This window comes from Rhinolophus sinicus, linkage group LG02, assembly GCF_036562045.2.
Source record: "Rhinolophus sinicus isolate RSC01 linkage group LG02, ASM3656204v1, whole genome shotgun sequence".
In the NCBI taxonomy this organism is placed as follows: domain Eukaryota; kingdom Metazoa; phylum Chordata; class Mammalia; order Chiroptera; family Rhinolophidae; genus Rhinolophus; species Rhinolophus sinicus.
In genome coordinates, this window is record NC_133752.1 from 197,865,849 (window position 1) to 197,888,422 (window position 22,574).

Consider the following 22,574-nt stretch of genomic DNA (forward strand, 5'->3'; position numbering starts at 1 on the left):
GGTGGGACTGCAAAGACTTTGAAAACGACCGCTGTCCTAGGACTCCCCTGCCTCCCAAGGGGCACTGCAGGCTCCTGCCCAAAAGGGTTCCCAGTAGGGAGGAGGCTCCTGGTGTGTGTGGGGAACGAGAGGAGTTGGGGAGCAAAACCGGGCTGGAGGACGGTGAACGCATCCCTCCGCCGCGCGTTAGGCCCTCCCGCCCCAGGCGATGGGGTAGGCAGGCGCGTACACCCAGGCGCACAGCAAAGCGTGCCCCGCTCCAGGAGGCCGGGTGGCCGGAGCCCCGGAGGCGGAGCCCGCGGACCGCCGCGGGCGGACTGGCCACAGCGCGGCGTCGTCTCTGGGCCCGGTGTTCTCCGGGACCGCCGAGGTGACCTGGCCTCTCGGGAGGGTGGGTCCGAAGCCGACCAGTGAGCGAGCCGGAGGGCGCGCCCGCCCCCGCCCCGCCCCGCCCCCGCCCCTCGCGCGCCGCCCCCCTCGGCGCGCCCGCCCCGCCCCCGCCCCCAACCGGAAGGCCGCGGCGGCGCGGTGAACTGGGACCCCGACACCCAGCGCGTACTATGGCTGCTCCCGTCCCGCTGCGCGACTGCCAGGTATGCGGAGGCCCTGTGCCCAGCGGCCCGTGCCCAGAGACCCCGGGACCTCCAAAAAGGCATGAACCCCGGCCTGGCACAGCAGGGACGCTGGGCGTTAGTGAGGGTCCCCGCCAGGGCCGGGAGCCTGGCTTATTTTGCAGATGAGGGAGGTGCAGTTCAGAGGGGCAGGGGACTTGCCCACAGCCACGCGACACTCAACCCGAGGGGCGGCCGCAGAGCTGGCGGGGAGTGGAGGACGTTTCCCTGCCCTGGGGAGTCGCCGGTCAGTCGGCGCACCCCACGCAGGACTCGGAGGCAGCAGTTATAGTGAACAGTTCTGATAGTCTCGAGATGTTTCCACTGACCTGAAGGTCCGAATAGTCCTATAAAGTGGAGCGATGAAAGGAGTTGCTTCAGGGGTTGACCGTGTACATACACCTTGCCAACCAGTTGGAAAGACCACTCTCCCCAGCCTGGCACTCGAGCACTCGATCCCTGGTCTGCCCTCGCAGACTTCCCCGCAGCCTGATCAGGGACTCCCACTTACTGAGTGTCTGCTCCCCGGGGAAACTTCACAGTCCGCCCGGATGCATCCTCTAGCCTCATTCACAAAGGGTCTGAGGGAGGACCTTGCCTGAGGACACAGCTAAAGGCCACTGGGATCTGCTTGGGGACCTGTCCCCCTGCGCTCAGCTCTCTCTTGCTCAGCACCATCTATGAAATCTGGGAGTTCGGGGCCACCCCACATGGCTGATACTTGGCATTCAGAGATCTTCTGTGCTTGGGGGTTGGGGTTCGTGTGTGTTTATGTTTGGAGGGCAACGTGGCGTAAGGCACTGATATGCTCTCTCACTGTGTGTAGGCGTGGAAGGATGCTGGGCTCCCGCTCTCAACCCCAAGCAACGAGGCCTGCAAGCTGTTTGATGCCACCCTGACCCAGGTATGCCTGCACAGGGAAGCCGGGCCCCTTCTGTAAAGGTCCACGGTGAGGTTTCTTAAGTTGGTGAATGCTCTTAATTAGTTTTTCATTTTTAAATTTTGGGTGCATCTCACGAAGTGAAGGGTACTTACACAAGTGTACAGGGACGCCGTCCTCCCACCTAACCAATTGCTTAAATGGACATCCCGACTGACGTTTCATCTGCTCTGCTCTCATGGGGAGTCAAGCTGGGAACGATGGCTGTGAGCAGTGCAGGACTCGAAGTGTTCAGAGCTTTACATCTTTATCAGCACTTCTGATTTCATAAATAATGAAGGCCATCGACCCATTCCTACCAAGTCTCCTGGGAAACTTAGGTAGAGTGAGGCTTCATGGGAACCATTCTTTTTTTTGGGGGGGGATATTGGGGAATAGTGTGTTTTTCCAGGGCCCATCAGCTCCAAGTCATTGTCCTTCAATCTAGTTGTAGAGGGAGCAGCTCAGCTCCAAGTCCAGTTGCCGTTTTCAATCTTTAGTTGCGGGGGGCGCAGCCCACCATCCCATGTGGGAGTTGAACCGGCAATCTTGTTGAGAGCTTGCGCTCTAACCAACTGAGCCATCCGACTGCCCCAGACATTCTTTATAATGCTTTGGTCAAACAAAGCCCCACAGCCAGTGGCTCAGAAGGTGGAGGATACTTTTTAAATTGCATGGTGACTTTAGCGGTCTCCTGCGATGGAATCTGTGTCCTCTGTACCCCAGGACTGGGCACATAGAAACATCTCTGCCAGTGCCAGGCATGGCTGAGAGGTCCCCGTAGAGGCGGGAGGTGGGAGGACAGCAGCAGGCTCTTTGTTAGGGATGGTCTGTGAGGGTGCTGAGCCCTGCACAGGGGGCCATGAAGGGGGGGGGGGTTTGGCAGGGAGGGGAGGTGGCCAGCTGAGGGTTGTATGTGGGGCTGCTCCTTTCAGGGTGTGAGACCCTGTCCTGGGGCTAATCTGTGAATCTACTGCTCTCAGCTATGGCTGTTCTAGGACCTTCCACCATATTGCCAGTCATTTCTAACACCAATGAAGGAGCCGACAGTTTTAGGACTAGAGGGTCTCAGAAGTAAGGTCCAACTACTTTGTGTGACAGATGGGGAAGCTGAGGCCCAGAGAGCTGACTTGTGCACAGTGAGCTAGAGGTGGAGTAGAATGTGCCTGGGTCACATACACGGATAGGAAACTAGAGCTGGTCTTTAGCAGGAGCTGTGAGACAGACCGCTGCCTACTGACTCCATCCATGCAGCACAAAGACCAAGGAAGCTTCTAGAAACATGAGGGCCATACAAGACACAACTGGTGAAGTGCGGTTAGCGTGCCAAGGAGCTCCACTGGGTGCATTTGAGCTCTATTTGTGCCCTTCCCACACCTTTTGCCCTCTGGGACCACCTAACTGCTTATACCGCATGTTCCTCAGTGTGGTACCAGCCCACCCACCCCCTGCCTGTGCACAGTCTGTCTTGCGTATCGGCCTCTCTGTGCCATCCTGTGTTAGAGCATGGGTTCTTTGAGTCTCCGCATCAATTCCCCAGGGTCTTGTTAAAATATACGTGCTAATTCTGTGTAGATGTAGGCTGGACATCTGACAGGACACGTTCTCAAATCCAATGCATTATTATGGTCTTAGGATTTTTAAAAATAGGCATTTTTGTTTTGTTTTGTTTTTTAAAAAAGGACTAGAAACAAATACACCAAATTGTTAAAAAGGTGATGAGATGACTTTAAGGGTAAGTTTTTATCTTACAGCTTTCAAGGCTCCACCTGACTTTCGATAATGAATGTTTACTGCTGTCCTTTTTCAAAGGAATGAAGAAGAAGTGCCCAATGTCAAGGCCCTTCTCAGGGCTGAAGCAGCTGACGTTGTGGGCAGGCCACCTGTCAGGCAGAGCCATCCTTTAGATGTTTCATTTTTGGAAATGGCAGCCTCACCAGCCCTAGAAAATGTGCTTTGAGTTGTGTGAATTCAGTCTTTTCATCTGAGATCAACCCAGTTATGGTTTCTTTGAGTTAGAGTCCAGAAAACACTCAATATTCTAGAAAGAAACACAAATCCTGATTTAGATACATGCCTTCAGTAACGTGGCGAAAGCCTCACTGGGACAGCTTGGTCTTACCTTCTGTATTGCAGTATGTGAAATGGACCAATGACAGGAGTCTCGGAGGCATTGAGGGCTGCCTGTCCAAGCTGAAAGCAGCAGACCCGACCTTCGGTGAGTGACGCTGTCCTGGTTGAGGGGCCCCTTGTCACCCGTCAGCCCTACTCTGGTTCCCTGACTGAGGGACTCAGCTGGGTTGGGGAGGACACGCCAGGTGACAGTGACCAGGCTGGCATTTCCATGGAGGGAGGAAGGGAAGATGATGGCCAGTGTTGTGCTTGGAATAACAACTGCTCCCATGGAGATGCCAGGTTCTAGAGAAGGCATCTTTCCAATTTTTTCCCTAATTGTACATCAATTCTGCAAGGAAGACACTGATCCCACTTCTCAGATGCGGACAGTGAGGCTCAGAGAGAGTCAGAAAGGTATGCAAAGCCACCAGCTGGTAGTGGACGAGCTGGGTTCAGACAAGGCTGTCTGAATCCAGAGCCAAACCCGCCCCTGGAATACAGGAGGAGGCTCCTGCAGCCTTTCCGGGGGCTAGGGAAGCCTCACCCAGCGCGCTGGGGCCGGGAGGGCCCCCGCAGTGACCCACGTATACAGCAGACATGGGGAGTTCAGCCCAGTGCATTCCAGAACTGCAGGAGCATGGCCCCAGTGTGGGGTGAGGTCCCTGGCCTGGGAGAAGGGCTAAGGAGGGGAGGGAGGGCATCAGGGACCTCCCCCTTCCCACTCCATTGTGGCCAGGTCCCTCTGAGGGCAGGGGCACAAAACGGGGAGGAAGAAAGAAGCTGAACCCAGCCTGTGGGGGGAGCCAGGGTCTCTGAGCAGACCAGGGCCCCAGTCAGAAGCAGGGGCCACATAGAGAGTCCCAGCGCTTTGCTTAGTTCCCAGGTCCCCAGCCTGGGCCAACAGCTGAATTCCAAATGCTACTGGACATCCTGCCTCTGTCAGGATGGGGCCTAGAAGCCCAGGTAGGGCCTGGGGACCTGTATACCTGCCAGCAAGCCTGTTACAAGGGCCTCAAGGCCCACCCCCACCCCCACGCTCTCAGTGCGTGAGAGCAGCCAAGATGGAATCGTGGCTTCTGTGCTTCTGGGACCAGCCGCCGACAGCATCTACTGCGTGTCCCCTGGAGGCCCTGTACTGGTTGCAGTGATAAACCAGCTGATGAGTGCAGCAAGGGGGACGCCACGGGAGCCTGCAGGCGTTCCCTAAGCAGTGTAGCCAGTGATTAGGTGCTCCAGACATTGGCTCTCACCAGGATGCCCTCGTTAGACAGATGTTTGTCACGTTGCAGGATGCTTTTAGGGTTGCCGCTCCTCCACGTGCATGGTGAGGGCCCAGGCGGAGTTCTGTACTGTTGGTGGGGGACATAGCGCACAGCCTACCCGCTGCCTGGCTTGTCCCTCCTGGGACGTGGGGTGTTTATGTCACACTCGGGGCTGGGCTGGGCTGGGCTGGGCCATCTGACTCACTAGCTGCTCTCCGACCTCTCACCAGCGATGGGCCACGCCATTTCTAATGGCCTCGTGCTGATTGGCACTGGAAGCTCCGTGAGGCTGGACAAAGAACTGGATCTGGCTGTGAAGAACATGGTGGAGATTTCCAAAACCCAGCCACTGACGCAGCGGGAGAGGCTGCACGTGTCTGCCGTAGAGACCTTCGCCAAGGGGTGAGGGGCCTCCCTGGGCCAGGGCGCTGGCGCCACGAGGCTGTGCTGGGTGGTGCCACAGGTTGCCCAGCGCTCCTGGAAAGGGGTCCTTGGGGTGTCCTGCCTCCTGAGCCCATCTGATTGAAAATCACATCCTGCCTGCTGCCGTGTCCTCAGCTGATGACCAAATGAGGACACAGTTGGCGAGAATTTTCAATACAGCATTCAAAGCCACGTATTTTCTTTCATTAAATATATTGGTTATTATTTTTGTTATAAAAAAATAGGACCACATTACAGAAATGTATAAAAGATAGGAGAGAAAACCCTCCCCCGTACGCTCCATGTCCTGACATGCCCTTGTGAGCCTCTGCTCATAGCCCCCCAGCTTGTCCCCAGCCTCTGCTGTTCCTGCCACTGCCCCCCCTTGGGCATTCCGATCCGGGAGGCTGTCTCTGAGACAGCTTCTGTGTCTGCTCAGGCTGGGGCGACACCCTGCAGAGCTAGGCGACCTGAGCTGTGGTGTGGGGCCGGGGGACTTCCTGCAGCTCGTTCACGGTCTTCGGTAGAATTGTCTTCAGCAGTGTGTTAAACCAGTTTTTTGGCTTTTTGTTTGTTTTTGGTTTTGATTGAATTTGAGAGTAAAGTTTCCCATTGATTTATCAGTTTTCTGAGTCATGAACTAACAGACACTTTTATACAATACAGTTAAGTCCTCAATGTCAGTGATAGGTTCTGTGACTTGAAGCGAAACTACATGCAACAAAACCAATTTTACTACAGGCTATTGGTATAAATAAGAGGTAACATCCTGCAGCGTCTCATCAACTTTATAACGAAAAGATGTTGACTGAAATGACATTATTCGAGGACCGTGTGTGTGTGTGTGTGTGTGTGTGTGTGTGTGTGTGTGTGTTAACCAATTCAGGGCAGAATGTGATGCTGGCAAGAAACAATGCCTTTTCTCCCCCCTGTATGTGTGACTTACGTGTTCAGTGTTGCTGAGGAACTTCTTTGGGCTTCCAGGAACTTTCCCAAAGCCTGTGAACTATGGGAACAGATTCTCCGGGACCACCCGACAGATATGTTGGCCTTGAAATTTTCCCACGATGCCTATTTTTACCTGGGCTACCAGGAGCAGATGCGAGATTCTGTGGCTCGAATTTACCCTTTCTGGACACCTGCCATCCCCCTTAGCAGGTATGTGCCAGTTGGAAATCACATCATTTCTATTCTTAGTCTCTCTCCTCTGCCCTGAAAACATGGCAACACTCCTGGCCTTGCCCTAGGAAGAGTGAGACTGCTGTTGCTATTCTCCCAGCTGTTTAAAGTAGAAAGGCTTCATTTTGTTATTTGATCTCCATCGCATCCTGGGATGAGGTAGGACCATTGTGTGTCAGTCAGCACGTGGGAGTAACAAGCATACTGTAGATCTGATTCTCCAAGGTGTATTACAACAAAGGCTTATTTCACATACATACCACATGTCCATCACAGGACGGCTGAGGCTCTGTGCCCATGCCGTTGTCTCCTTCTGGAATCCCAGCTGATGAAGCAACCACTCTCTGGCTTCACCAGTCACCCCTGAGTGAAAGGGATACCCTGTCATCCCCAAGTCATTGGCCAGAGCTGACCACCCAGCCACAGGAGGCCAGGAAGTGCATTTGTACTGTGTGCTTGGGGGAGAGGGGCCCTGGAACAGCCCTAGTGGCCACTGCACATGGTCACCTTCATTGCATCTCAATCATAGGATTGTTGTGAAGGTCAAACAGGTTAATAGATTGGAGAGCTGTATTAGTGGGGGTTCTCTAGGGAAAGAACCCATAGGATGTGTATGCCTACATTTATGTTATATGTGTGTGTGTGTGTATATATATATATATATATATATATATATATATATATATATATATATATCATACATATATATGTAAATGTCTATATATTTATATTCATATATCGATATATAGCTGAGAGATTAATTTTAAAGAGGTGTCTCAGGCTACTATGGGGACTGGCAGGTCCAAAATCCATAGGACAGGTACAGTCTGAAAAGTCAGGGAGAGTGTCTGTGTCACATCTGTAGACGGATTTCCTTCCTCTTCTGGGGAGGTCAGTCTTTTCTCTTAAACCTCCAACTGATTGGGTGAGGCCCACCCACCTTCTGGAGAATAATCTGCTTTACTCCAAGTCTACTGTTTTAAATGTCAATCACATCTAAAAACTATCTTCACAGAAACATTCAGACAGTGTCTTACCAAATAACTGGGTACCATGGCCCAGCCAAGGTGACACATCAAAAATAACCGTCACAAGAGCCTGACAGTACTTGGCATATCACACGCATTGAATACATGTTTAAATGTTGAGGCTTCAGTGACCCCAGGAAGAGCTCGGTAAATATTTCAAAGCGAAGTCTGGAAGCCAGTGCTCCAGAACTTTGTTCTATGAATAATAAAAGCGAGAGTTTGTTTCTGTGCACCATAGTAAAGATGACATCTGAGTCTCACATAGGAACTCCCTCGCTCTATCTTGTTTTCACATAATCTCACAAAAGCACAGGAAAGAACGCCTCTTTCACATGTGATGGCCCTGGGTGCTCAGGTGCCAGGGGTCACAGATGAGGAATGGAGGTATGTATTCAGTCAGCAAAGTGTCTTAAAGCTTATCCTTGGCTGGTCTGAGTGAGTCGGACAGGCGGGGTTCCAGCCTCCGGCAGCTGGAGTCTGGGGCACAGTGCTGCCGAGCAGAGAGGCCCTTGATTGCCCACGGTCCCCACGGCTTCCTGGGAAGCTCCCTGGGCCGTTCCTCCGGATGGGCATCACCACAGGCAGGAGGGAGAAGACCCTGGTCATCCCCAGTGGTGACGGTATGTTGACGTCTTAGGAGGTGGGGTGTGAATTGCAGAGGGGTCTGCTCTGGAGACAGGGCAGTGGCCAGTGGAGCTTGGCTTCCTGGGCTCACAGCTACACCGCTTCAGTCTCTGCCTCTGTCCTCATGGAGCTGTCTGTCCCTGTGTCCAAATTTCCCTCTCCTTTCTCTTACAAGGCATCGGATGTAGGGTCCGCCCTGTTCTAATATGACCTCATCTGAACTTGATTACATCTGCAGTTACCCTCAGTCTAAATTAGAACATATGTTCAAACGTATCATTTTGGGGGAACGCAATGTAGCCCGCACTGGTTGTTTTGAGGGTTGAATGATCCCAGTCCACTTTTCTTTTTTGTTTAAGATTATTGCTCTCTGTTTTTAGCTATGTGAAAGGCATCTATTCTTTCGGATTGATGGAAACCAATTTCTACGATCAGGCGGAAAAACTTGCCAAAGAGGTGAGTGGGTCCTTCAAGGTGCCAACCCTCAGGGAGAGGTATCAGGTGGGGCAGAGCACTTAGGCCACTGCTCATGGGTGATGCCGGCAAGGCTCCTCACCCTGGCTCCTGTGCCTGGCGTAGTGCTGGTTTTTTCTCTACACCCACTCTAGTCTGCTCAACCCATCTGCATCAAGGTGTTAATCTCCTCATCGGCCTGATGAGGGGCAAGGCTCAGAGAGGCCAAGGCCAGAGCTCACACAAAGCCACACAGCTCAGGGGAGGCCAATTCTCACCAGGCCCCCTGACCGGGCCACCTGGAGGCGCCCACACTCTGACCCCAATGCCAGCACACCACAGGCGATCCTGGGCAAGGCCAGGCTGTGACAGTGACGAGCAGCATGTTAGGAGAGCAGGGTGTGCTGCACCAGACAGGAGTCTGGAGAGAGCCCAAGGTGGTGACGCTTCAGCCATGTGTCTGCAAGCCGAGCCCCAGGGGCGGGAAGAGCAAAGGGCGCTGAGGCTTGGGGCGGAGGTGGTGGGGGCGGGTGCTGGGAGCAAAGGCCGGGCCATAGGCAGGGCCCGATCTGCTGTGCCTTGTAGACCCGGAAGGAAGTTTGGACTTTGTCCCAGGAAAGCTTAGGAGGAAGCTGGTCAGGAACCCCTCAGAGCAGGTGGGGCCTTAACCCCCCCGGGGCGGTGAGCACACCTCGTGGGTCCCTTCACTGGGCTCCAGCACCCCAGTCTGCTCAGCTGTGCTCCTGCTGTCTGCGGAAGTGTCCTGGTCCTGCTGGGCTCTGCCACTCGTGCCACCGCCCTTATAGTGTCCCCACAGGGGCTGGGCTGGGCCCATGCGAGCAGGGGACAGGAGCATAGATGCAGGGCGGCAGGACTTGCTGGGGATGACCTGTCAGTGGAAAGCCGGCAACAGGTGCCAGGCCAAGGGCACAGGTGCCCGGGCCTTCGTGACTCCGTCTCTGTGAAAGGCGTGGGGGACTGAGGCAGCAGGGCAGGAGACCTGGGCTCGTGTGGATCGTCCACAGGACCACTTTGAGCTTCAGCTTACGGCTTCATGCCTGGCGCTTAGTAGGCGCTCAGTAAACATAAGCTGAACACGCAAGTGAAAGAACAATGGCTCTGTGTGGTGAAGGTCACAACCCTTGTTTCCTGCCTGCCCTGCTGGTCATTGTGAGGCTCACCGGTCATGTGAGTGGCTATTCATAGTAACAACGTCTGAACAAGCCCAGGAAGCCATCTTTGTGGTCATCACATGTGTGTTGGCCGCTGAGAGCCCTGGAGCACTTGGCAGTCTCCACAGTGTTGGCACATAGTGTCCACTTCATCTCCATGGCAGCCCGAGAGGAAGGCAGCGTTACTTCTCACCAGGGGCAAAACAGGCCCAGAGAGGCTGGTTGGCGTTTTGCAGGTGACTCAGCTGTATGCAGGAGGCTGTGGGTCCAGGACATGAGCCCTGGCTTTGGAAAGACCCCGTCGTGTGGTCCTGGGCAAGTCGCTGACCCTCCCTCCTCCAACTCGGTTTCCTCCTCCGTGAAAGGGGCAGTGATACCCTGGTGGGCAGCATCCTGCAGGTGGTCAGGGGCTGGGCTTTGGGGTCGCTGTTTTGAGGCAGAGCCCAGTCACGCTGGCCCAGCCCCGACACGCGGCCGTCCAGCTCAGGCCCCTTGTGCATAACTTGGAGACGCCTGTTGCCTGGCAACCTCACTAATGCACGTTATCTGGACTCGTTTCCACGCCACCCCATCAGGCTTTATCGGTTAACCCGACGGATGCGTGGTCAGTGCACACCATTGCCCACATTCACGAGATGAAAGCGGAGATCAGGGACGGCCTGGAATTCATGCAGCGCTCGGAAACCCACTGGAAGGTATGGCTCTTGTCCATGGGTCACCTGCCTGGAAAATTCCATCCATCCCCTCGAGTTAAGCCGAGGCTTTCTGGACAGAAGTTATAGGGTGCAGCTTCGTTCTGGGGAAACTCCTGTTCTGGGAGGTGTTTCTGTCAAGCCACAGTGTCCCCAGGGGGCCACACACCTCCCAACACCTGCCAGTGTTTTGCAGGTGATTCTACGGTTGGTCTTGGCCTGAAGCATTTGATGCAAAAGGGATAGATCAGAAAATTACCAGGGAGACTAGCGGATGGCTCGGGTGAGAACCATAAGGGCCCTGAGCTGCCCCTGCTGCCACCACTGGCCGGTGGGCTCAGCATGGAACCCAAAGAGTGCGTTCAGGGAGCCGATGGGGGTGATGACGGTGTGTGTCTGCAGGCTGCCATGTGGGGGTCGGGGCTCTTGTGGGACCGGGATGCTGGACCTCACTGCTCCCACTCCTGGCGCCCCAAGCTGTGGTGGTCCCCCCGCCCCCCGTGCTCCTCTTGTCCTGGGCTTGCCTCTGGCACACAGCCTGGCCACCTGTCCAGGTGTGGTCTGCTGCCCTGCCCTTCTCTGTGCCGTGGTGGGTTTCCTAGGAGAGCAAATCTCTGCCAGGGCCTGGACTGAGCAGCGGATGGTCAGTAACTGAGCAAACCAAGGAGAGACCAGGATCTGGGCAGGAGCAGGGGACTGACTTAGTCACCTTGTCCCTCAGCAGCTCCCTGGCCTAGGACCTGCCACTGAGAAATGCAGACGGTCCCTGACTGACGATGGTTCAACTTATGATGGGGCGAAGTGATACACGTAATAAATTACACAAGATAGTCAACATTTTATTATAAAACAGGCTTGTGTTAGATGATTCTACGCAACTACAGACTAACATAAGTGTCTGAGCACGTTTACGGCGGACTAGGCGAGGAGGTTCTTCAGTAGGTTAGGTGTCTTAAATGCATTTCGACGTACGCTATTTTCAACTGGGGTGTAACCCCATTGTCAGTGAAAGAGCATCTGTCAGTTACAAGAAGGCAGATTCCTGGCTTCTTCAGGAGGGGTGTCAGGTGGAGCAGGCAAACAGGTGTGAGACAGCCCCATGCAGTTACACTCAGACCTTCCCAAGGATCCCCAAGCCCTGTGGATGGGAGAGCCTGGGGAGCTCAGGGAGGGGCGCTGCCTTGGGCTCCCCCAAGCAGATACTGCTAGTTGCTGTGGGAGCACTGAGTCTGGGCGGAGGGAGCAGCGTGTGGCCGCATCTTCCCAGCAGAGGCCAGGCCCTTGTCCAGGCAGAGCCGAGGGAGGCAGGAGAGGCCTGGCCGGGATCTTCCAGCTCATTCCATTTGCATCCCTCCCCCAGACTCTGATTTTGCTAACCCTGGGTGTTGGAGGCCTGGTTCTACCCTGGGGCAACAATGCGACGCCTCTGAGTCTTGGTTTCCCCAGCTGTATACCTGCTATTGTGACAACTATGAAGCCCTTGGCCCCAAACAACGTCAAACGAGGCAGCGCAGCCTGGCTGGGATCAGTCCCAATGGGTCTTGTCACCTGATACCTGCGTCTGTCCTCCACTGTGACTTCTGACAGCCTCTGGTCAGGCAGGACAGCCCTGGGGTGGATGGTGTGACCTGGGGCTCCCTTTCCTCCTCCTACACCTGCACCATGCGTTTGGCTGTCGGCATGGAGCTTTATCAAAGCTCCAGTCTGCCCCAAGCTGTGCCCTGCCCTGGGGACCCCCCTGGAAGTCCAACCCAGACGTCCCCGTCCTGAAAGGGCCTGGTCAAGTGGAATGAGCAACCTCCCAGCAGCACACGAGCCACACCACGACAGAGCACTGGTGGGCAGGTAGAAACCCAGAGGAGGCATCCAGCCCAATCGGGCCTGTCAGGGAAGTGGTCAGGGAAGGCTTCCTGGAGAAGGCAACCTCTGAGCTGAGTAATGAAGGATGAGTAGAAGTTTGCCAGATGAAGGATGGACACATGGCAGGTACCCCAGCCAAGGACCAACTTGAGCAAAGGCACCAAGGCCCATGATGGCTTGTGAGCGAGAGGGGAGCCAGGCTTGAGAAGCTGAATGACCTCCTCTGCATGGACTCTGGTTCTCCCGCTGTCTATCTCGGGGGCTGACAAGTTGCCAGCCTCCCCTAGCCTCAGTTTCCTCAGTAAATTCAGGCATGTACACACCGTCCCTCAGAGCTGAAGGAGGTGACATGGAAACACCTGGCACAGACCAGCCTCAGAGTGGTCAGGGAAATGTTTCCCACACTGACAGGTGTGAGGTTCTGCATGGGCACGAAACAACATCCGTTCTTTTTTTCCCCGCAGTCTGTCAGAGTTTTCTCTAATTCTCTCATTCTTTCCCCAGGACTCTGATATGCTTGCTTGTCATAATTATTGGCACTGGGCTTTGTATCTGATTGAAAAGGTAAGATGACCACTGTCTTATCCTAAAAACATGTCCAGAGAAATATTTTTCTACCCTTCGCTCTACTTTCTATTCTGTGGAGTAGTATTTTGTGTTTGCACATTTAAATGGTGTCCTCATACAAGAGAGCATTAGTGTTTCACGTAGCTTTTCAGGCTTAAACTACTTTACGTATTTTCCACTGTCTGGACTTGGAAATCACGTATATTGTGTGCGATTGGTGGAGACAATTGAGACCCAGTGTGTCTTTGCTGCCAGAGTGAATTGTTAAGCCCCCGCCTCACAGATTTTACCTGTAGAAGCCATGAGACCCTCCGAACGCTCTTTCCCAGGGGAGCAAGGTATAGGGAATACCCTGGTCCCCAATGATTCAGCCACTGGGTCCCATTTATAAGGGTGCTCCTGGCAGTGCTGTTATCATACAGAAAACCTAGAAGCTCCCTAAATGTCCAAAGAGAAATGCTTGGAAGAGGAGGACCCTGTGATGACATGAGAATACAGTGGTACCTCAGTTTTCGAACGTCTCTGTTGATGAACATTTCGGTTTACGAACACTGTAAATTTTATGTATCTATAGTATCATTTGATGGTAAAATTCATGCTAAATTTGCAGTTTTAGGGGTTGATTCTAAAGGTCTGGGATGGATTAATCCATTTTGCATTACTTTTTATGGGGAAAACGTGCCTCAGTTTTCAATCGTTTCAGAACTCGAATGGTCTTCCGGAACGGATTACGTTAGAAAACTGAGGTACCACTGTACACTGATACAATGTCTAGAAGAAAGCAGTGAACCCAACCGAATGTACAGTAAGGGAAATAGAGAAGAAAAGACTAGAAGAAACACAGGAAAGAGCTCGTAGCGTTGGACAAATACTTCATAGGAGAAGTAAAGCTTTGAAGCTTTGATAAGCTGTCCCCGTGGTGGCACACGCTGCTTCCGTGTCTTGTACATGGGGGGGGGGGGCGGGGGAGGTGCTCAGGGCAGAGTGGGCTCCACAGCTCCCATTTCTGGGTCGGCACCCCCGCACTGCCCATTCCCCTCTGTAACGTGCTGGGGGCCTCGGAGCCCCCATTTTTGGTTCATTTCTCAGTATTAGATCTCACCTTCTCCAGGTATTAATCGTGGGCACTTCATTTTTGCAGGGTGACTATGAGGCTGCCCTGACCATTTACGATGAGCACGTAAGTCCACGTTTGCATTCAACTCAGCTTCCTGGGGCGGTTTGGCTTTTAGTCTCGGACAGAACTCTGAGCCCATCAGTGTCGTCCCAGCCAAAAACATCAGCTGGAGGGGGAACACACTGCTTGTGTAAGACCTCGTGGGGTGAATGTTTGCCAGAGTGGTGGTGTACACAGAATGGAGTGAGGACATTCAGGGTTCTGTTCACCCCGTGGGCGTGGGTGGAATTATGCGTCCACGTTGTAGATCTCACACTTTTCTCCATTTTCTGGAGATCATCCATCTTCCCATAGGAACTTTTCATTGTAGTAAAAGATACATAACAAAAAATTGACCATTTTTAGGTGTATACTTCTGTGGCCTTACACACACTCGTGTTGCTGTGCAGCCATCCCCACCAGCCATCTAAGAACTTTTTCAGCTTCGCCAACAAAAGCTCTGTACCCACCAAACACTAACACTCCCACCCGCTAGATATGCTTTTAAGAGAAAAAAAAAAAAGCTTAATCAGAGCTCCCGGGGACCCCAGGGTGGACTTAATGACAGAAGCCTGGGGTCACAAAAATGTTTGTGATTTGGAGACCTAAACACCCGAAAAGGACACGCAGCGATGTTTTCTTGCGGTCGTCCTTTTGAGCTGTTAGGATTTTGAGGTGTGAGGTGTAGACCAGCTAACAATCTAGAACCATGAACAGGAGAGACAGGTCTCCTGTGAGTGTGCTGCAAGCCTGGGGGGTGGGAGGTGACAGGTGCCAGGGCCAAATGTACACTCCCCCAGGTAAGCTCTTTCTTCAGGTTTACACCCGGAGTCGTCTGAGCCTATGGCCCCAATAGTTGAGGCGGAGGGGACAATGGTAGTGACTTTTGCTGGCTGCAGGCCGGCTGTGTGCAGGCCCGCTGTGTGCAGGCCCACTATGTGCAGGCCCGCTGTGTGCAGGCTGGCTTTGTGCAGGCCCACTATGTGCAGGCCAGCTGTGTGCAGGCCCACTATGTGCAGGCCGGCTGTGTGCAGGCCCCACGCGTGACCCAGACAGGCCCCCTCAGGCCCCACCTTCCTGTTTTCCAGATTCTCCCCAGTTTGCGGGCCAGCGGTGCCATGCTGGATGTGGTGGACAGTTGCTCCATGCTCTACCGACTGCAGATGGAAGGTAGCCAGCCCTCTGCTGTCCCCTTGGCTCCTGTCCCCTGTCCCCTCCCACACAATGAGGGGTTGGTACCATGGCCTGGGCCTAGGGCTGGGCAGGAACTCATTAGCGAGGCCCTCCGGGTCCCGCTGCAGGACGTGGGACGGTGTACCCAGCTGCAGCCCTGAGTGCCAGCTCTGTGGCTGCCTTCCAGCCGGCCTGAAGGCTGCCACTGCCCTTTCTTCCAGTTCCCACCACCTCTTGGTGTGCACGCCTCAGTCTCCATGCCCATGGTGGCACTTGCCGTTCCCACAGTCTGCCCACCAGGCTGCGGGGCACAGGTGGCACCTAGCCCCCTGTCTCTGGATGCTGCCTCCTTTTCTAGAACAAGGCGGGGGAGAGTTTCTCAACTCCCTGGGATTTCAGAGAGGTTTCTCAACATCGTCACGCCGTGCTCTGCAGGTAGCCAGCTCTGGGGGCTGTGGAGGGCTTCCAGCCAACTGCTGGTGTGCTGGTTGGTTCTCCCCCAGGCTCAGCAGAGCTAAACCTGTACCACTCTAGGCCCTGGGTCAGCAGGACAATGTGGGGGTGAGGCCTGGGCAGGGCGAGCCGTTTCCAGAGGGTTCCTGGAAGGCTTCCTAGTAGAAGTGACATGTGAACCATGGGAGGTGCTCAGGGGTTTGCTGGGCAGAGCTGGAAAAGAATGTTGCGTGCAGAGACCCTGTTATGGGGACAGGTGACCGGAGGGTAGAGTCCGTGTGGTCAGACGGAGCACAGGAGGCTGCAAGGTGGGGGGAGCCAGGAGCCCACGGGAAGAGCAGGTTGAGGAGTCTGGATTTTATCCGGGTCCTTGAGGAGCCTGCGAGAGCAGGGAAGGGCAGGCTCGGACCTGCCTCTGAGAAAGGTCCTCTGAGCGTGGGGCCTGAGCCAGGGCGGCTGAGGCTGGAGGAACAGTAAGGCCAAGGGGATGGTGAGGGGGCCGGAGGTCAGCAAGGAGGCTGAGAGAAGAGCAAGGAAGTCAGGTACCCTGAAGGAGCCCTGGGGACCCGGGAGGGGGCCAAGGGATCGGGGAGGAGGCAGGGGTCCGTGAGGAAGCTGCTGCACTTTCTAGGCTGGCTCCTGGACGTCCAGGTGGCAAGACAGGGACACTGAAACCTGGGCTGGCAGTAGGCCTGTCCGTTGACCAGCCCGAACTGCCCTGAACTGGTAGGGGCTGGAGGGAGGGCAACTCAGAGGCTGGGAAGTGAGGTGGGGGTGCCAGGGGCAGGTGGAGGAAAGAGAAAGGCCACTCACTCCCTCACTATACAGATTGGAGACTCGAGAGCCATGTCCATTGCTGACTGGCTGAGAAATGAGGGTCCAGGGCAACACCTGTGGTTATGGAGGTGCCCACGGGAGAAGTAGGGAGAATCCAGTCACTTCCAGGAATTGGGAAGACGAGGTGGGAGGTGGTGTTGGAGAGTGGAGCAAAAGTGGGGACTGTCTAGAGTTGAGAAATCTAGACACAAAGGTAGAAGGAGGCCATTTACTAATTTGGCAGATTTTTATCAAGCCCCTATTAATGTATCAGGTGCCGTACCAATAATGACACTGGAAGAATTTAAAAAGTGGTTTTGGGGTTTGTCAAGGGGCCAGAGACTTCGCTTAATACCCTTCAATAGTTTTTTTTTTAAATTGCTTTCTACCTTATGCATCTGTTCCTTTTATAAGGAAACAAAATTAACATAAACTTGGCCCAAAGGCCTCAGCCTGGAGCCAGACACTGCTTGCCAGCGCTGCTCACCTGCCCGGCCTTCTTGCCTGGAAAGGATCACCAGCGCCTCCCTGCACTCAGGAGCCTCACGCCAGGCCTGTGGTGTCCTTCCCATGTCCTTAGGGGTGTCTGTAGGTGAGCGGTGGCTGGATGTCCTGCCCGTGACCCAGAAGCACAGCCGCGACCACATCCTGCTGTTCAACGACGTGCACTTCCTGATGGCCTCCCTGGGAGCGCGGGACTCCGGAACCACACAGGAGCTGCTGACCACCCTGCAGGAGGCCAGCGAGTATGCCGCGGGGTCAGGCCCCTGGGAGTTCCTGCTGCCCTCACGGCTGGGGTTGGGGCCCCGTGGGGGGGCACAGCCTGGGGAATGGCCACGGAAGGCTGCTCGCAGATGTGTGCCCCCAGGTGTGTGTCCTCAAGGTGTGTGCCCCCAGGTGTGCGCTCCCTGGGTGGGCGTACCCTGCAAGGAAGCCGTGGTTTCCCCCAGGACACACAGCTGCCTCTCCATCCCCAAGGTGGGTGTGAGAGCCTCAGTGTCACGTGGGCAGCTCCCACGGAGACACAGTGGGGTCCTGAAACCAGAGAGACCTGCTGCTGACAGCATCTCAGATCCTGGATAAGCACTTCTCTGCTCTGAGGCTCAGTTTCCTCGTGTGCAAATCGGGGGCACTGCCTGCTGAGGCAGGCTGGGAGGAGAGTGATGTGCGGTGACTCGCCTCCCTGGCGTGCTTCCTGGCACTGGTGGGAGCCATTTCCTATCATAGTGAGGCCAGACGGACCCCGGGGGTGGGGTCCTCCGCAGCCCATGTCCACCAGAGAGGCAGCCACCTGCTTCTGCCTGAAGGGCTAGAGCTGTGGGAACCGTGACCCTTGCAGTTGGTCCTGGGGTCTGGTGACCATTGCCACAGCTTGAGCTGGGCACCACCACCGCTGCTTGACCTGGCCCTCCTCACGGGCAAGGTGTGCAGTGTTAGAGAGCTACCGTTTCACCATAGGGAAGGGCCAAGGAGTCAAGAAGCACTGAGTATTTGATCCTTGCTTTTAAGATAGGCTTGGAACTGGCTGCTCCCTCCAGGCCTCCAGTGCTCATGGCCCACATCAGCCGGAACCTGAGGCCAGTGGGGAGACACGGGCTACCACAGCCATTCGCTCCCAGTGTTGGTGCCAACTCCAGTGCCAGGCTGTTACCTATTTTGCCTGTAATCCTCCTGACAGCCTGCGACTGTCACTCCCACTTTACAGATGAGCAAACTGAGGCCAGAAGTGGGTGTCCAGCACAAGGCCAGGTCCCCAGTAAACTTGAGATCTGTCCAGTTGAACTGAATTTACAGCCCTGTTCTCCCCTCTCTCCGGCTGCTTCTCTTCTGTCAGCTCACCTGATCAAGGTGCCTACTGTGTGCTGGGCACAGTGCCAGACGCCAGGCTGAGAACGTGACAGCCCTTCCCTCAGCAGCCTGAGCCAGGCAGGGAGACAGGCGTGCAGTGATGGGGCAGCACCGGCGCCCTGCAGGCTGCTGAGGGCACCTTCTCGGGCTGGCAGGTCCCCGGAGGAGAACTGTCAGCACCTCCTGGCCCGTGACGTGGGGCTGCCCCTGTGCCAGGCCCTGGTGGAGGCCGAGAACGGGAACCCCGACCGCGTCGTGGAACTGCTCCTGCCCATCCGCTACCGGGTCGTCCAGATTGGAGGCAGCAATGCCCAGGTGAGCCTCTGGCCTCGAGCCGTGCTCGGAGCCGGAGCACGCGGGCTGCGTCCAGGCGTCCCCCTGCCCGGCAGCCCCAGCCTCGCCGCGGTATTGTGCCCCCAGCGTGGGGGTGTCCTTGCCTTTCACACCCCCAGTAAGTGTGTCGCTGAGAACAGGCTGGCCCGCAGTGGGGTGGGGTTCCCATGCCTCCTCCCACATCACAGGAGCCTAACTTGCCCAGTTGACCTTTCAGAGAGACGTCTTCAACCAGTTACTGATTCACGCGGCCTTAAACTGCACGTCCGGCATCCACAAGAACGTGGCCCGGTGAGTTCCTCGCGCACATCTCAAACCTGGGCTCGGGGCGTTTTCCGGGCATAGCTGCCTCTCTCACATGGGAGTCTCCCCGTGGGCTTCCCGCGTGCCCAGAGGCTCCTACCTCCCTTGGCCAGAGGTGGTTCCCGCCTTTGAGGCTGTGAAGATGAAGGTTACAGGCGTGCTTAACTCGGCCACAGGAGACCAGCCACCCCCCACCCCGAGGCCCCCTCCCCAGCCCACTCCCCATTGTCGCCATGCTGAGCTAGTTACCCAGACACGCCCTGCTCTCTCAGGCCCATGGTCTGTGCACGTGCTGTGCCCTCTGCCTTGAATACGCTCTCCTTTTTCGCTTGGTTGACGTCTACTGGTCCTTCAGGCCTCAGCTCACGTTCCCCTGCCTGACTCTGCTGGGTGCTGGGGGGTGGTGAGCAGGCAGACCCAGGCCCTGGCTGCAGAGCTTACCTCTTACATGGTAACTGACAAATACACGTAAAACTGCCGCGAGGGCGGGGCTTATTGCTCCGAGACGCTGTCAGGGAGGCACTGAGCAGGCAGGTGCCCCACGGAAGCAACTGTTGAGGGGAGGCCTGAAACCAAGCCAATTTAACGAGGCCAGGGGTGTTCTGGTTAGCAGGAGGGGCTGGAGGGGTATGGCTGGGGGGTTGAGGGTATCAGGGTGGGGGCGCCCCAAGAAGAAAGCGCTGAGAAGCCCAGCCATTATCTGCAGCCTTGGTGCTCCCACACCCGGCTCACCTTGCCCCACATGGGGTGGCCGAATTCTTTGCTGGCTTCTGCACCCGCCCTGTGCCCGCTCCTTGCCCAAGTCCCTGTGCCTGCTGGAACTCCATGGGGAAGAGGGAAGAGAGGACCTGCTGGGTACACGGTGGGCAGGACAGCTGTCAGGAGACCCAGCGAAGCTGCAGGCCCTTGACCGGGCCTTGAGTTCAGGTGCAAAGCACCAGGGTGTAAGCGCAGGCTCGGGCGGCCCGTGGTAGGGGAGACCCAGCTGCCCCGACAGCAGTTCCAAACCCAGCCACACAGGTGTTCATGGCGCTGATGAAACAGGTGTGGACGCACTGGAATTGGTTCAGCTCAGAGTGTCTTGGACACATGCTCACATTCTTCACCCATCCACGGTCGTATGTAAAAGCCACATGCATTTCTTTAGCGGTGGAGCCCCTTAGAGAGCTCCAGGCCCTGGTGTGGGTGAGACTGGTGCCTCTGGTGGCAGCTGGGCGGGAAGGCGGAGCTGTTAGGGCTGAGAGGAGAACTGAGGGCCTCAGCAGGGGAGCTGGGGCGGGGTGAGGGATGGGGGCGCCCCACAGAAGGGCATCTGCCCCTGGGAGTGCTGGGGGCAAACAAGTCCCATGGGCAGCCTGGAGCAGACGCTGACCGTGGAGGGGGAGCCCGCTGTATCAGGGTGACAAATGCGCCCCCTCCAAGGGCCCCCGGTCATCATCACGTAACACCTGTGGGGCCGGCTGTCAGCTCAGCTCCCATCCCCTCGAAGTTGGGAAAGGCTCAGCCCCTGTCCTGGTGCCCTCACCCTGAGTGCCAGGCCCAGCCCGTCAACCCCACCCTCACCCACAGAATCACTGTTGTCAGTTGACATCTTCCCCTTAAACGGTTCCGATGCTTGCTTTCTGTAAATTGGGGGTTTTCTGCCCCCTTTTCTTCTGCCACTCACTTTTCTCAGTCTCCACTGTGGTTCCCACACCCCGCCCCCACAGATGCGCTCTCCTCTCTTGTCCATGAGTTCCTGAGCAGACAAGGCCACAGGGACGTGCTTACCCGGGAATTTGAGTCACTGGACGTGTCACGGGGACAGTGTGAAAACCCTGATCCTCACACCTCCCCTTGCCCAGCACACACCTTGTCTTTGGGCCCCGCCAGTTCAGGCCTCCTGCCTCCCGGCCTCTATCCACCCTGTCCCCTCTGCCATGGTGCTTTTCCCTCTCCAGCAGCCTGGGAAGAGGAGTGCGTCCTGCATACCCCAGCCCAAGCTGCCTGTGTCCTACCATCGGCCCCCACATCCTTCCAGCAGGTTCCACCGCAGACTGTATGTATCTGTTTCTGCAGGAGCCTCCTGATGGAGCGTGATGCCTTGAAGCCCAACTCGCCCCTGACTGAGCGGCTCATCCGAAAGGCAGCCGCTGTCCACCTCCTGCAGTGAGCTGGGCCTGCTTCCTCCCAGCCCTCAGATGCGGAGGCTTAGGAGACACGCCTGTTTGTTAGGCCTGTTAGGGGTCTGCGCAAAGCCCGGTACCAGCAGCGTTCCAGGAAGAGGGGACACAAACCAATCGTAAATGTGATTCAGAACCTTCTAATCCTTGTTAAGAGCCAAGGGGCAGGTCTACACAGTCAGAGGCAATGTGGGTGCTGCTGTCACCTCTGCCTCGCAAATTGTATTTTCTCAGGGGACTCTTACCCTGGTCTTTCAAGGCTTGGGAGCAGGGATGGGGTGGGGGTGGCTCAGCTGGGGGAGGAGAGTCTTCACTGCCCCTGGGGGCTCCCCCCACGCCAGGCTGCCCCTGAGGGAAAGCCGTTCTTCTGATCCTATTCTGGACAGGTTCTGTTGTCCCTTTTGGGGTGAGGATACCGAGGGGGGCAGTGACTTGCCCAGGGTCACAGTTAGTGGAAGCCCTGCTGAGATTCTCTTCACGCCCCTGTTCTTCCTGGAACAGGGGACCCCATCTCTCAGCCTGTGGCCTCAGCCCCAGCTGCTGCACCCAGGCCCTCCTCACAGAAGCACAAGCCCATGGTGTCTGGAGAGAAGTCAGCCAGCTTTGGGGCCGTGGGTGGCACCGACCGGGCTTTTCTAAATTGCACATTGTAAAGGGGGCTCGGTACATGGTTCCCTTTGTGAACTGTGACGTGAATCACAGATGCAGCGCACTGAGCTGGAACGCTTTCTGGGGGGTGAAGGTTGAGGTCAGGGGTTGCCCTGTTGTGGCAAAACCCAAAGCACTGTGACATGTGACTTCAACAAGATCTGAGCCAGTTTTGTAAGTGCTGCCTTGGCTCCTGCTTCCCCACGTCCCTCCTGAGCAAGCCACTCGGTGCTGCGTGAGGGGGATCCCAGCCCAAGCTGTTTCTCAGGTGCCTTTGGTGGGAACTGAAGTTAGGGAGGAACTCACCAGGGCAGGGACACGCAGGTCTCCTGGGGGGCAGCGAGGGCTCTAAATTCCTGGGGTTAAAATAAAGTCGTTAACTGGCTCCTTTGGCTGGTGCTGAGCAGGCCCCTTCAAGCCTCTCCCAGGTGCCAGGCCTGGCTGGGGCCTGGGGAGACAGGCTTCTCCTTGAACTTGTGGTGGGGTGGGGCAGTGGGTTAAGAAAATGGGTAATTAGGATTTCGAGGCAGGGACCCTCTGTACCCAGGACGTAGGGACACATCCCGCGGGGGAGCCTGCCCTCCCATCCTGAGCTGTCCCCTCCTGCTAGTTCCCCTGATGAGCCGGCTTGCACCCCATCTGCCCTCTCCTCTCCTGGTTCCAAGCAAGACACAACTTGGCCAGAGAAGTAGGAACCCTGGCCCCTCCTCCGGGAAGCCCTGGGCTCCCCACTGCAGGCGGGTGAGGGTGCCTCTGCTGTGCCCCACAGCCCTGGGC

General features: G+C 56.0%; 1 protein-coding gene across 1 annotated transcript; it reads left to right on the forward strand.

The window, feature by feature from the left end:
• Positions 1-496: 496 nt before the first annotated feature.
• On the forward strand, positions 497-22,182 carry TTC38 (tetratricopeptide repeat domain 38). Its single transcript, XM_019739226.2, has 14 exons — positions 497-593; positions 1,438-1,515; positions 3,667-3,748; positions 5,138-5,309; positions 6,315-6,488; positions 8,542-8,617; positions 10,362-10,481; positions 12,843-12,902; positions 14,047-14,085; positions 15,150-15,231; positions 17,084-17,249; positions 18,507-18,666; positions 18,902-18,975; positions 21,046-22,182. Exons 1-14 carry the CDS (start codon positions 561-563, stop codon positions 21,137-21,139), a joined length of 1,410 nt encoding a protein of 469 aa, XP_019594785.1. The 5' UTR covers positions 497-560; the 3' UTR covers positions 21,140-22,182.
• The last annotated feature ends 392 nt before the right edge of the window (positions 22,183-22,574 follow it).

What these genes read in the sequence shown, in the direction of transcription:
- TTC38 (XM_019739226.2), top strand. Translation starts at nt 561, where the DNA reads ATGGCTGCTCCCGTCCCGCTGCGCGACTGCCAG. An exon ending in TCCCGCTGCGCGACTGCCAG is followed by an intron (nt 594 to 1,437) that starts GTATGCGGAGGC and finishes CACTGTGTGTAG; the next exon opens with GCGTGGAAGGATGCTGGGCT. An exon ending in CTACCGACTGCAGATGGAAG is followed by an intron (nt 15,232 to 17,083) that starts GTAGCCAGCCCT and finishes CCATGTCCTTAG; the next exon opens with GGGTGTCTGTAGGTGAGCGG.